Genomic DNA, 15283 nt, shown 5'->3' with positions numbered 1-15283 from the left:
AACTCAAGAACAAACTGAACAAACCTATATTGTTTGTAACTTGGGGACTGCCTGTATATAAATTGGTCAGTTGACACATTTGATGTTTCAGCTCCTCAGTTGTAGATGGGGAGGGCCTTCCAAACATATGGTTGGATTTTTCTTTTTTTCCAAGTTTTTAGAGTGGAAGGAAAGAGGAAAAACAAATAAATTTCAGAAATATAGTATGAAAACCATATTCACAGTGAAATACATTCCTGAATATACCATGGAAATAGGAAACCATAGATAATAGTGAACCATATTGAAATGAATGGTGTCTGCTGAAAGTTACCACAGTGTCATTCTGGAGGACATAGAAAATGTTTCTAGGAGTTAGTTAGGTCCTCCATTGTAATCAGGGCTGTAGCCAGAAAAAAAATTCAGGAGGGGTTGAAATTTGGGGGGGAGGGGTTTAAAATTGGGGGGGGGGGTTGAAACCTGCCTCCTAGCTCACGCTGAATCAAAGAGCACAGCAAGGGGCAGAGCAGCCTTCCATAGCCTGCAGCTCCGCCCCTGTCAACCACCTCCACCAAGTCTGGCCTCCTTAATGAGAGCATTCAACACACACACACCCAACTTGGTTGCTTCACAACATCGGCTATTGCTGCAAGTAATGACAGTGTGAATAAATTGCCAATATTTGCCTGAGATAGTTCTTGCAGTTCTGGAGGGACTCTAAATTTTTTGCATCTCATAGACTTAGCATGGGGATTTGGTTAACCAGTTAAAATTTATGAGTAAACCGGGTTTTTAAAAAAATCTGAAACATTTCGGGGGGGGGGGGTTGAACCCCTAACCCACCCCCCTGCTACAGGCCTGATTGTAACTATATGTAATGTCCAGTGGAACATGCCATAGAATTGCCTGGAGGATCTGGATAATAATAATAATAATAATAATAATAATAATAATATAGTGGAAAAGTGAAGCTTACTGAATTTGGGCTGCCAAAAGAGCCAGTGAAAAGTTTGTTAAATGGAATTACTGATGATACAAAATAATTCCTCGAAAACAACAGAAATTGCCATTCCTGTTAACAAATGACTTCATTCAGTGCTGATGTAACTGCGGAGCATTTTATATCAGCATTTAAAAAAAAAACAGGGACATATTTACCACAGAGCTAGCTGGCTTGTTGATTTCTTTGCCCAGAAGTAAACATAAATTTCTCCAAAACTACTTCATACAAGATGAAAATGACTGATGGAATGCACTCTGCTAGATCACTATTTGAGTCAGAAGGCATACTATTGAGTCAGTGCTTAAAAAAACACATTCATTCCTCACCAGACTGAGCCACAGCAAAGTGTGGCTGGGTATAGCTAGTAATAATAATAATAATCTTTATTTATATCCCACCCATCTTTCCAAGAGGACTTATTTATTATTATTATTTAAAACATTTATATTCTGCCCTTCTCACCCCAAAGGGGACTCAGGGCAGAGCACAGCATATATACGGCAAAAAATCAATGCCGGGAGAAGAAATCATATGAATATGCATAAACATTAAAAACATTTATCAAAATATTAAAATACATTGTTTTGGGGTGGCTTACAACATAAATAAATCCAATAAATAATATATGCAAAATAAAATAAGGCAGATAATAACATGAGTAATTAATATAAAAGAGAAAACAAAATATAACAAAATAGACAAATGAAACAATAAACAGTATAAAACATTAATTTTAGAACATATTTTGCTGGGTGCAGGTCAATGAAACTATGAGCACTGGGGGTTGTACTGTACATAAATGAACATCTTCCTCCTCCTTTTGCCATAAGCAAGAAAGTATTTACTTTGTTTTTATTGACCATAGAAATGAAGATGCCCATGGATGAGGAAATGTTATCAATTCCTATCAGTAACAACGTTTATGCAATTCTGAAGAGACGAGAAAACTACTTCATCAGTTTGCTTCAGAAGAAATTTGGTTGCATTGCTGTCCTTAAGAGCATAAGGAATCCCATCAAAGTGTATAAGAAAAGCCTGAAGGAAGGAGTTGAAGTCTCTGTTTGGGTAGATGACTTTACAAGACACGAGGCCGATGCTTTGGTGAATGCATCCAATGAATACCTGCACCATTTTGGAGGCCTTGCATTCGCTCTCATGAAAGCTGGAGGACCAGAAATTGAAAAGCAGTGCAAGCATTTCATTGATAAGAACGGACCACTCAGCATTGGCCAGATTGCTGTTACGAGTGGCGGAAGACTCCACTGTAAGCAAGTCATCCATGCCGTTGGTCCACGGTGGTCTGAAGGCCAGAAAGAAGAATGCTGCCTAAAACTTGAAACAGTCATTATCAACATTTTGAAATATGTAAATGCCCCAGAAAACAACATCAAATCTGTTGCCATTCCTGCATTGAGCTCAGGGACCTTCCGTTTCCCGCAGGAGTTATGTGCTCATGTGATTGTACGGACTATAAAGAATTTTATCCAGCTAGCTCCATTGTTTGGCTACTTGCAAGAAGTCCATCTTGTGAACACTGATGAAACCACTGTTGAAGTAATAAGGAGAGTTTGTGATGAATTGCTAGGTCCAAATGATATTGTGCCTTTGAATGGAGCGGTGGATTCTGTCACAATCCATAACCTCTGCCTCCAAATCAAGAAAGAGAATATAGAAACACAGAAAGTAAGTTTGTTTCAGCTTATCGCCAATAGGATGGGCAAAAATATATAAGGTAGGAGAAGGGAATTTTGACACCGAACTGGCACAACTACTTTTGGAAAAGGTACTGTATGGATTACATTTCCCATAATTGCCAAACAGGGATACTGAGGGTTGTACTCAAAGTGCACTTCTCAAACTTTGCTTTTGCTTTTACAGGGTGAAGGTCTGGGCATTGACAGCTCTCCCTAGTGCCCGGGTTTCAAGTGTTTCTGGGTTCCAGATTAAAGCCTCATGTAGTGAAATATATAATTGAACCTTTTTCAGGGCAAAGGTGTAATTTGTTTAGAGATCTTTGAAGGGGGCCAAGTCCAAAGGCAAATAAGAATGACCAAAATACCAAATAAAGCTTTTGCAGACATCTAACTAAGCCTTAAGCAAAGCATTTAAACCATTAGGGAAGACCAAAAAGTCTATACAAAAGCTGGGAAACCAACAAATGATGCCATGGGAAGCGGTCCTCTGTTAAAGCCACTGTCCCCCAGTTCTAGTGTTGTATTTCGTGAGATACGCCATTAAACAAAGTATGGTCCATGTACAAAAACAAAAGAAAAGAAAAGATAGATTCTTAATTCCTGTTCCAATTATGTTTATATCTCTTTGGTATGTATGTGTGGTTCCTTTAAGGACGTCCTTTCTTGACTGCATTAGTGCTTCCCCTTGCTTTTTTCTTTTGCCCCAACATAACGAAGAGGACAAACTTCTTTTAAGATATTGCAGTTGATTGTATGGGTATGGTAATATGATACCGATACTTTCCATCGCAGCATGGAGGAGACCAACAAATGTTCACATTCCAAGGTGACCCATACATTCATTTTTAAGTGGTGGGTTTGTGTTTCCTAAGCCCTTTGGGATCAGGCTTTTGGTACTATGTTACCCCATGTTGTAGTTCAGTCAGAGGCTGAAGACAAGGGTATGGTTCTATCAGAGGTTGTGATGACTGATAGGATTTCCAGCATGGGAAATAAGAGGATTTTAGATCACAATTCCACCTGGGAGAATGGGTCTGGGTCTGGTGAGAGAGAAACAGCTTCAGAGCAGAGCAGTGAGGGATATGCTGTGGCATCAGAAGGTAGGGAGAACCTTTCCCCTAGTCATTCCTTGGCAACGGAAGATAAGGAGCTGGAAGGGAGGGATCTGTTCCCTGGGAACACATCTGTAGCCAGATTATGGAGGTCACAGAGACTCCATGAGCAAGAACAGAGTGAGAAATCCTTGTAGCAACAGAGCAGATGTCAAAGATGACTTCATGGCTTTGTGGTCCTTAAATTAAATGATTATTTACTAAATGGGTTAGAGCAGGCAACACTGCATTGCCATGTACACCTTGGTCTTGAATCATGTTCAAGCCTATGTTTAAGTTCTTTGGGAAAGTTTTGTCCTCATGTTCCTGGATTCATGTTTTAGAACAATGGTTCTCAACCTGTGGGTCCCCAGATGTTTTGGCCTTCAACTCCCAGAAATCCTAACAGCTGGGGTTTCTGGGAGTTGTAGGCCAAAACACCCAGAGATCCGCAGCTTGAGAACCACTGTTTTAGAAGAAGTTCCTGTGTTCCTGGTTATGGATTTAGGCTTATACTTTGATTCTGATTTTTCCATATACCTTGTCTCTTTTCAAACAGAACTCTGATGTATGGACTATTGCCTTCTAATAGCCTTTTTCCTATTGCTTTTTGGGGATATTGCTTTTATTATTACCTTTTGCCTTTTTGCCTTTTTATATTGGCTTTTTCTTCAGTAAATTGTTTGTGTGGTGCAAAGACGAATTCAGGCCAGAGTGCAACACTCCAGTCATATCGGAAGAAGGCTATTTTGAATGGTCATTTAGTATATAGAAACCATGCAATGATGTGTAATGAAACAGCATCAGATTTGAACTCATTGTCTTCCAGGTTGCTGTTATTATTAACTCTGTGGTTCTACAAGATGATCCATCACAAGGAATAGGAGAGATATTAGGAAATGCTGATCCAGCTATGAAGGAGGAATTCCTGGCAGAATTACATAAACATCCATCAGAGAGTCCCAAACTCATATATACCAAAGGATATAATATTGACTGTGAGTTTGTGCTGCATGTAGTATGGCCCTCTTCCAGTAAAGACAACGCTCAGGAGGTGATGTCTTTCATCCGTTAACTTTCTACTACTGTAGAGTCTCGCTTATGCAACCTTCCCTCATCCAACATACTGTATTATCCAATGCAGTTTGCCTCCTGCCCGGTTCCATAGCTGTTTCAATACATTGCAATGTTTGGGTGCTAAATTTGTAAATACAGTAATGTTACCATGTATTTAACTGCTTTTTCTGCTGATTTGTTGTAAAACATGATGTTTTGGTGCTTAATTTATAAAATCATAACGTAATTTGACATTTAATAGGCTTTTCCTTAATCCCTCCTTATTATCCAACATTTTCACTTATCCAATGTTCTGCCAGCCTGTTTATGTTGGATAAGCGAGACTCTGCCGTATTTAAATCTTATGAGTGTAAAGAAAGTCCAGCCTGTGTGACTCAACCTTTTCTCTAGCAGGCGTTAAAAGCAGCCGTGTTGAAAAGTCTTTGCAAGACTCAGGAGCGTCAGTTTCCATCCATTTCTTTTCCTCCCCTTGGGATTGAAGAGCTTCATTTGCCAAAAGATGACGTGGCAGAGATTATGGTGGAAGAAGTCATACGCTTTGCAAAGGAACATCCTGACAAGAAGCCAGAAGTATACATTGTAATTCCTCCGGATGACAATGATATTTATCAGGTAACATAGTGAATGTTAGTTGCAAGCTAAAGAACAGTGCAAACTGTCATGCTTGTGTACTTACTTCAAACAAATGCATATTTTCTGCAGTTGATTACCTGCTGTTCTCTTGTTACAAATGCCTCATCCCCTTACTTCATTTGTGGAAAGCACTCTGCTCAATTTGAGCCGGAACTATCAATTAGTCATATGCTAAAATATTATAATTTTATATATTGTAAAGTGGCGCTGTGCAAAAGCATTAGTTTGTACGATATATATATGGGCAAATGTTATTAGATGCTAAAAGTAACCATGATTTGTATTCCTTTTCCTAAATTGATGCAATCATTTTTTTGCTCTGAACCTCAAAACTGCAAGAAATGGAATTCTGTATTTTTTAGCATCAGGAAGCATTATGAAGTAAATTCCAAGTTACTGCATCAAATAGACCACTTCCATCACCATGATGCAATCTCAAATCAGGGTTGCTGTGAGTTTTCTGGGCTGTATGGCCATGTTCCAGAAGAATTCTCTCCTGATGTTTCACCCACATCTATGGTAGGCATACTCAACTACATTGAGAAACAGGGTTGGGAAGGCATTCACTAGGTACACTTTAGCTTGGTCTGTTGGAAACTAGGCAAGTGGGGTTTATATATCTGTGGAATGTTCAGAATGGGAGAAAGAAATCTTGTCTGCATGAGGCAATTGTGAATGTTGCAATTGGCCACCTTGATTAGCACTGAATTGCAGCTTCAAAGCCTGGCTTGTTGCTGCCTGGGTAGATCCTTTGTTGGGAGGTGTTAGCTGACCCTGATTGATTCTTTTCAAATCTGCTCTGAAAGCTAGGCCTATGTATGATATGTGTATGATGGGGGCAGGGGTGGGGGAGTATAGAGTTGGGAATAGTAATTGCTCGCTGTGCCAGTTCTGTTTGTATAGCCGTGCGCGCGCACGCGCTTGGCTCTCAATGCTGTAATGGCTGCTCTTCCCTTGTGTGGATTTTTGGGGTTTCTGCTGTTTCTTTGGGGGTTTTTTTTGAGTGGAGGACATAAATTGGACTGTTAGGTGTCTTGTGTCCAAATTTGGTGTCAATTCCCCCAGTGGTTTTTGAGTTCTGATGGTATCACAAACGAACATTACATTTTTATTTATATAGATTATTTGGCCTAATAGTTTTAGGAGGATACATCTCATTGGATTCTGTCTGGAAATTAAACTTGCCTTTAGAAATAAATGCCACATGCCTCGAGGGCTTCAAACTAGTAGCCATTCTATATCGAACCTTGATTATCTCACTCTTCTTTGAAGGCTTTCTGTAGCAAGCTCATATCAGTCAAAAATGAACTGGAAGAAAAGATGGACTGCTGCAGTATGGAGGCCATGGGTAAGAAATAAATAGGATGGGTTGAACATTTGTCAGTGTTTTCCTTGACTTTTAAAATATTTCAGCAAGACAGATTATACACTAAGGTTATGAGAAGAGTATATAAATCTAGCTTTGTCCTGCTATGAAACCATTAATATAGGGGGATATGTACTAAAGGAAATGATCAAACATAGCCATGTCAGTCTGGAATATCAGTATGCAAAGGGATCTTGTAGCACAACCATGGGCAAACTTGGGCCCTCCAGGTGTTTTGGACCTCAACTCCCACAATTCCTAATGGCCTACTGGCTGTTAGGAATTGTGGGGGTTGAAGTCCAAAACACCTGGAGGTCTGAAATTTGCCCATGCATGTTGTAGCAGCTGAAAGATTGAGAGGTTGAAGTTGGTAGCATAAGCTTTCATAGCATAGCGTAAGCCTCCTTCACCCGATGCATCTACAAAAGCTTATGCCACCAACCTCATTCTCTCAGCCTAAGGTGCTACAAAATCCCTTTGTATACTAAAGGAAATGTGGATGATGCTGGATTTTGATAGGACCCTTCAAGTTAAGGACTGGATTAAGAGCAAGGAAAATGACTTGTGTTAATGGGAGACATTGGCTGGCATACTGTTAGTGACTAAAATGCAATCCTTCTTTAAAAAGAGTTTCCCATTCCCGGCAACATCCAGCCAGGGAGAGGCTTCTACTGTTCCTTCTTAGCAAGGAGGGCAGATGAAGGTGATTCAGACTATAAAGGTCTTGCTGGTATGAGTGGAAAGGAAAAGATGGGCATACTCCAGTTGCAGGTCTTCACTCATTTCTACCCTCACTCAGATCTGAGACCACCTTCTTCTCCATGGCCTGAATTACCTGTCCTCTCCCTCGCTTCTTCAGAAGCAAGCAGTTGCTGTAGAGGACCTTCTCAGGGCTTGGCCTCTTTAGGGTGGGGAGAGGAAGTGTACATGCACAGCTTCATGCATACATTGGATCTCAGATATTAGGATTCAGATTTGGAGATGCTTCCGAAGCTTCCTTGAAGTCTTGCCAACTGTTACTTGGGAGAATAATTAACCATCACTAATCACTAGGTGCTCCATGAAGTCATGCCATCCACATGACCTTGGAGGTGTCTACGGACAATGCTGGGTCTTTGGCTTAGAAATGGAGATGAGCACCAACCCCAGAGTCAGACACGACGGGACTTAATGTCAGAAGAAAACCTTTACCTTTACCCTTAATCGCTAGGCAACAAATATTTTGGTGCCACAAATATTAGCCTTGTTTCTTGGTATATTTTACTTTCTGATCCCAAAAAATATTACTAGTTTTCCCCTATCAGCTCTAGTTTTTGAGATACAGAACATATGCCATATGCCAGTCTTTATCTGCTCGCTCATAGAAAATCATGAGAACCATATCTAAGAAACTAGAGGTGATGCGGTTTATCCAATGCCACTTTCTGAATCAGCACCCCAAATAGCCCTAGGAACAGGCCTGAATAAACAAGACAAGATTTAGTATTTTTTTTTTTGTTTGGACTATGTAATTATTCACTTTTCACTCCTCTGCATGATAAATGTTTATTTCATTTTTTTTTTGTCGTCACGTTTCACTTGAGACAGCATGCCTTGCCTAACTTTCAAAACCACTCCACTCTGTATGCATATAAAAATAATTGGGAACCCAGCTAGGACCTCTCTGTGAATGTAAAGTATGGCACATTTTCAATTATATGATCCAAATCTGATGAAAATGTGATGGAAAAGAATCAATTGAGATGCCGCTTCAAATGAATATTGAACCTATATTCAGATCTTTAAAAATATATCTTCCAAATTTGGTGAAAATCCATCTAGCTGTTTTTGTTTGATTTTATGTAACTTTATTTAATTTTCTTTCTATTGTCATTCAGAGGAATTACAGTGTTTACTTTTTAACTCTTCCCAGGATGCTCTTTTGCATCTTCTGCCATATTCTCGGCCACAACATCCTTTGGCATCCTTATCAGTGCCATGCCAGAAAGACCAATTGAACTCACTGAATCTTCTGATGGTGACTGTGGGACTTCCCTGCAAATAGCAGATAACTGCATTTTAATTGCTTTGGAGAGCATGTAATCACCTTATTAAAATTGGCTCCTTTTATATCACTATTTAATTTTGCTCTGTTGAGCTAATGGGGATCAAGTATACCAAAACCAAATCAATGATAAAAGCAATTTAAAAATGATCAAAGTGACAGAAAGATAGTAAAAAACCACAGAAATTCATCACAACAGTGAACATATAGAATGTACTATGGTTAAAGTAAGAGATGGCATTCAGTACTGCAGTTATGGATTTCTACCCTATCATTACTATGTAATCCTATTGTAAGACTACAGCCCACCTGAAGAGCCAGCAGCCGGATCAGGCATAATAATAATAATAATAATAATAATAATAATAATAATAATAATAATAATATATTTCTATACTGCCCTCTCTCCCTGAGGGGATGCAAGGTGGTTTACACATAAGAAAACAGACATTCAATGCCTAAGTGAGTACAAAACATATCAAAATACACGATAGAGCACAATAATAACAGTGAGTTTATCATGGATGATTAAGCATTGAGATAAAAGTATGACATAATAGTAAGACATAATTAACTAAAACATAAATAAACATTACAACAAATAACCTCAAAACAGTTTAAAATACAGTTACATTAAAAATGGCTGGCACCATTGTCCCTTTAAGATGTATCATGGCAGCCATATAGTGCAAGCGGAGTTGGCCAGCATTCCAAATGGGTAATGTGTTTTAGTCCTCCTCCTCTCCATGTGATAAAGTGCATTCCTGAATTTTTAGAAGTGTCTTAAAGGAGAGGAGGGTTGGGGCCATTTTTACTTCTTTAGGAAGGGAGTTCCAGACATGGGAGCGATCACGGAGAAGGTCCCCTCTCTCATTCCCACCAACTGAGCTTGTGACGGGGATGGGACCAAGAGGAGGGCCTCTTCTATTGACCACAATGCCCAGGATGGTCTGTATGGAGAGATGTGATTAGACAAATAGCCTAGGCCCAAACCACTTAGGTCTTTACAATGACCAGCACTTTGTATTTAGCCTGGAAGTGGACCGGCAACCAGTGGAGCTGCCGCAGCATAGGCTTGTTTAGCTTCAGTTTGAGCATAAAAAGGAGAGATTTTCCAGCAATCTTCTGCTAGGAAGTGAGGCTGTAGCAATCAGAAGTAGGACCTCTATCATAGGTTTTTGTAGCTCTGTGTTTGTTGATAGGAGGGGATGGAAAGTCAATTTGAGGCTGAAATGATCTCTTTCATCCAATCTGGCTGCTGCTCTTAAGGTGGGTGGTGAGAGGGCTGGGCTACAATATATTAATTATTATTATTATTATGTTCAGTTATTTCCCACTTTTTCTCTCCACAAGGAGACACATGAGTAGCCCATGTATAAAATCAGTGAATTGTCATAATAATGGTTGAAACATAGCAACTGAAACAATTGTCATGTGACTAATTATTAAATGAAGTATTCTTTTTTTAAAAAAAATCTAGAGGTACAGACCATTGCAGAATATGAAAGTAATGGGCCATCTGTGGAACTGATTGGACACAGTTGTGAAACTCTGGAGGAAGCAGCACTGTGGCTCAAAGACATCATTAAAGTGGAAGAAAGCCACCGGATTGTCATAAAAAACTCTAAGATCCTAAACCTTGGCAGTGGTCAGCCTGTTGAACTTTCTTATCTCCAGAAACATTTTGGTATAACTATACTGGAGAGCTCGACAGAAGAGGGGGCAGCCCTCGAGATTGAAGGCTCACCCCGAGCCGTAATTGATGCCACATTTGCAGTCGAGTTCATGCTCCAGACTACAGCCAAGCAAGAACCCTCGGCAACAGATGGTATGTGGGGATGTGTTAGCAGAAGGCATTTACAATTTGGATGAATGTACAAGCTAAATGAAGAACCTGGGGATTATTTGAGTTTGTATTCTGCTTTTCAATTTAAAAATCCACAAAGCAATATGGGGAGAGCCTTCATGGATAGCAGTCCTCCCCCCCCCCCCTTCTATGGAAAGCAGTGGAATCAATGATGGAGTGGGTCCCCTGTCCTTACATGGTTATTGTTTCAGGGTAGACAACACCTGATTCTTGCAATGACAGGTACATAGATACATTTATCATAACACTGCAGCTATTAAATACACTTTCATATAGGGCAGCATGCCTTAATTAAAACCTTATATTGTATTATTTTGATTTTTTTCTCCTAATTGCAAATTAATCTTAGTGAGTTGTAGCCAGGTTTAGGTCTGCTTAGTTTCAGCACATTGAAATCAATAAAACTGATGTTGATCTTGATTAATTAAAATCTTATTGATTTCAGTGAAAGCATTTATTTTGTATTTTGAGAAGAATTTGACATGTTTTTATTAAACCAACAGGAAGAAGGGCAGCGTTCTTCTCCAAAATACGTAGTTAGTTACAGTATATTTCTGATCTAAGAGTCTTGCTTTTACTTCTATTAAGGGCCTTATTATGTTCATATAGGACCTTCATCAAGGTATCTGAGTCCTTACTCACATGAAGGGCACATGGAGAGGACGAATAAATACTGTTACCAAGTCATTCCGATAGAGTCGTATCTTCAGAAATTCAAAGACAAGGAAAAGCAACTAGAAAAAGCCGGTCTGCGGGTTCTCAAGGTAAAGATATAATGTTGACAAAACAATTTTAGTAGAATATACTCGCAAACATGTGAAATAAACAAGTATTCAGGAAGTCAGGGTCATTCTGTAAGTCAACAGGTTTTGCTGACCCATTGAATCTAGATAGCTAGCATTACAAGCAGGAATGGGCACTGGCAGGTTGCCATCGCTCCCCGTTTTTGAGCATAGCTAACACCAGGGCCGGGCTTTAGCACAGCTGGTTAATCACCAGCAGCAATAGATCTATACCAACTGACAGGTTGGGAGTTCGACCCCAGAGTGAGCACCTGACCTTCAGCCCAGTTTACTGTTCGCCTAAGCAGTTAAAAAACCGCTGTAGCTGTGAGTAGAGAAATTAGGCACTACTTAACCAGGGAGGTATTTTACAGCACCATAAAAAAAGCCAGTGATCAAAGACCAGGAGAAAAGTCTGATCAAAAAGGCTTATCATCATAGAGCAGTGGTTCTCAACCTGTGGGTCCCCAGATATTTTGGCCTTCAACTCCCAGAAATCCTAACAGCTGGTAAACTGGCTGGGATTTCTGGGAGTTGTAGGCCAAAACACCTGGGGACCCACAGGTTGAGAAGCACTGTCATAGAGGATGGAGTGACAATACCCCCCGTGGCCATAATCGAGCATAACCTCCAGGACACCAAAGTTGGAAAAATACCGAGACACATACCTCTATCTATCTGTCTGTCCTGTATGTTTAACAGCATTGAATGTTTTGTGATCCACCCTGAATCCCCTTCAGGGTGAGAAGAGCAGAATATAAATATTTTAAAAGAGGAAGGCAGTCTGATCCAGAAGAAGTTCTTACTGGTAAAGGAAGATATTTTGGAAACTCCCTTTTAATATTATTATTATTATTATTATTATTATTATTATTATTATTATTAACCCCCCAGGCGCTTCCAGGCCATTGAATGCAAATCAAGGTGATCAGCTGAAACATTCACAGCTAGCCCCAGCAAACAAAAGTCCTTTGTCTCACCCTGGTCATTCCACAGATATATAAACCCATTTTTCCTAGTTCCAACAGACCTCATTACCTCTGAGGATGCTTGAAATAGATGCAGGCGAAACGTCAGGAGAAAAATTGCCTCCAGAACATGACCATATAGCCCGGAAAAACCTACAACAACCCATGGATTCTGGCCATGAAAGCCTTCGACAATAATAATAATAATAATAATAATAATAATAATAATAATACACTTTATTTATATTCTACTTTATCTTCCTGAAGGGCCTCAGAGCGGATTTTTAAAGTAAATTGAGAATATACTGCAAGTCCCTTCTGGTGTGAGAGAATTGGTCGTCTGCAAGGACGTTGCCCAGGGGATGACCGGATGTGTTACCATCCTGTGGGAGGCTTCTGTCATGTCTCACGAATTATAGTACACATATGAGGCAAACATTTAATGCCTTTTACACAAACAACATGCAATACACTGATAAAGTAAAGGCCTTTCCCTTTTTCATTTTCAGTGTCTGGAGGCAATGTTCAACTCCAGCCCGGGGGGGGGGGGGTACTCTTCTTCCATTTTTCATGCCAAAGAAGCCTGCTGTTCATAAACATTGCCAATCATTTTGCCGGCATGACTGCATGTCTGAATAAGGCGACCTTTTACCATCCCACCGAGGCAGTACCTATTGATCTACTTGTGTTGCATGCTTTCAAACGGCTAGGTTGGCAGAGAGCTAGGACTGACAATCCGGAGCTCACCCTGACTTGCAACTTCAAACTGCTAAGCCTTCAGTCAGCAGCTTTTCCTGCAGCTAGTGGCTTTAACCGCTGTGCTACTGTGGCCCCAAGCATCATTACCATGACTGTTTCAGGGGGTCCCCCTAGTGTCTTGGAAAATAAAATAATTGAAACTAAAAGATTTTCCAATTTTATTTGAATTACCAACCCTGCATCTATTTAAATTTGAAATGTCTCTAGAACCAGAATAGTTTGTATTTTCATTGTAACTAATTCTAAAATGGACAAAACTTCCTTTTGCTTTTCTTATTGCAGATAGAGAAAATATATAATCCCCTGTTAGAATCTGCCTTCCAAAGGATTAAAAGAAAAATTGAAGGGAAAAATACCGGAATGCCAGTATGCCATAGATTGTACCATCATGTCCCAGCTCAGTATTGTAGTTTAGTGTGTAAAACTGGATTTCAGAAAACTTACTCTTCACAAGGTAAATCACGCATAGCCCCGTGAAAGTTGTTGGAGTCCTGCAGAAAGTGGAATAATTTTCACAATACTTTATTGATGCACAGATGCCTTCTCAAGTGGATTTAAAACAAAACTGTCAATGAAAAGCGTAAAACCAAACAATACTTAATGTCAAGATCTTGCAATTATCATACATCCTTATCCAGACAAAAGAAGGAAATCTATGGTATCAACATGTTGATCATATGTACACATTGATTATAATATTTAAAAAATATCAAACTTTATCATGTAATTAATCGATCTACACACATTCTCAAGCTTTATCATTTAATTAATTAGTCTTCCCAAGTAGCTAAAGATTGGGCCTGTTAGCTGCAATTTCCTACTAGTATTGTATATAAATAAAAATGTAATGTTAGTTTGTGGGATTAACAGAACTCAAAAACCACTGGACGTATTGACACCAAATTTGGACACAAGACACCTAACAACCCAATGTATGTCCTTCACTCAAAAAATTGATTTTGTCATTTGGTAATTGTAGTTGCTGGGATTTATAGTTCAACTACAATTAAAGAGCATTCTGAACCCCACCAACGATGCAATTGAACCAAACTTGGCACACAGTTCTCCCATGACCAACAGAAAATACTGGAAGGATTTGGTGGGCAGTGTCCTTTGGTTTTGGAGTGTAGTTCATCTACATCCAGAGATCACTGTGGACTCAAACAATGATGGATCTGGACCAAACTTGACACGAATACTCAATATGCCCAAATGTAACACTGGTGGAGTTTGGGGAAAATAGAATCTTGACATTTGGGAGTTGTAGTTGCTGGGATTTATAGTTTACCTACAATCAAAGAGCATTCTGAACCCCACCAACAATAGAATTGGACCAAACCTCCCCACAGAACCCCCATGTGGGCCACAGCAACGCATGGCAGGGGATGGCTAGTATTATTTTAAAAATATGTGTTTTTTAAAAATCTATAATCTCTGTGTTCCTTCCAGACCAGAAATACGGAGCAGGCATCTACTTTAACAAGAATCCCAGGAGCCTGGTCACAACTACAAAGGAAAAGTGTGAAATGGACCATCTAATATGTTTATTTGAGGCAGAGGTTGTGACAGGCTCATATACGAGGGGCAGTCGAAGCTACGTGGCACCACCTTCACTCAGCGCAAGCAGCATGAAACTCTACGATAGTGTGGTTGATAATATTCACAACCCTGAGATCTTTGTCATTTTTAACAGAGAGCAAGCTCTGCCACTGTATTTGTTGACTTGTTCCCTGCTCTGGAATCCAGAAGAGAAAACCAGTTTGGAAACATCAGGCCGGAAACGTTAAGACTGTAAAAACGTTAAGTCGATTAAAAATAATACAGGCCCTAGATTTAGTGGCTTTAGGATTACATATGGCAGTTCTCCAATGCAATGGCAAAAAAAAATCTTGCTTCATTAAAATGGTGAAAAATACTTATTGTTTAAGAAGTAATTAAATCACAGGTGAAAGTTTAAAAAAACAAGTCATCATTTCATTCAAAACAGAATTGTGGCATTCACCATATAAGATCTTTTAAA

The 15283-nt window shown here is 39.5% G+C and overlaps 1 protein-coding gene across 3 annotated transcripts in view; it reads left to right on the top strand.

Annotated features, from left to right (window-relative positions):
• Window positions 1–15283, top strand: part of PARP9 (poly(ADP-ribose) polymerase family member 9) — a 21256-nt gene extending 5973 nt beyond the window's left edge. For all 3 annotated transcript variants that reach the window (XM_060775324.2, XM_067473245.1, XM_060775318.2), the window contains exons 3-10: window positions 1848–2665; window positions 4597–4821; window positions 5238–5456; window positions 6750–6825; window positions 10368–10715; window positions 11364–11518; window positions 13546–13717; window positions 14713–15283. In XM_060775324.2, coding sequence (XP_060631307.2) covers window positions 1850–2665; window positions 4597–4821; window positions 5238–5456; window positions 6750–6825; window positions 10368–10715; window positions 11364–11518; window positions 13546–13717; window positions 14713–15050 — 2349 coding nt within the window. In that variant the 5' untranslated portion in view covers window positions 1848–1849 and the 3' untranslated portion in view covers window positions 15051–15283. The remainder of the gene's footprint in view (window positions 1–1847; window positions 2666–4596; window positions 4822–5237; window positions 5457–6749; window positions 6826–10367; window positions 10716–11363; window positions 11519–13545; window positions 13718–14712) is intronic.

This window comes from Anolis sagrei, chromosome 1 (assembly GCF_037176765.1).
Source record: "Anolis sagrei isolate rAnoSag1 chromosome 1, rAnoSag1.mat, whole genome shotgun sequence".
Classification (NCBI taxonomy): Eukaryota; Metazoa; Chordata; class Lepidosauria; order Squamata; family Dactyloidae; genus Anolis; species Anolis sagrei.
Note: the sequence above shows the minus strand (reverse complement) of the source record. Positions and strands in the feature narration are given on the sequence as shown.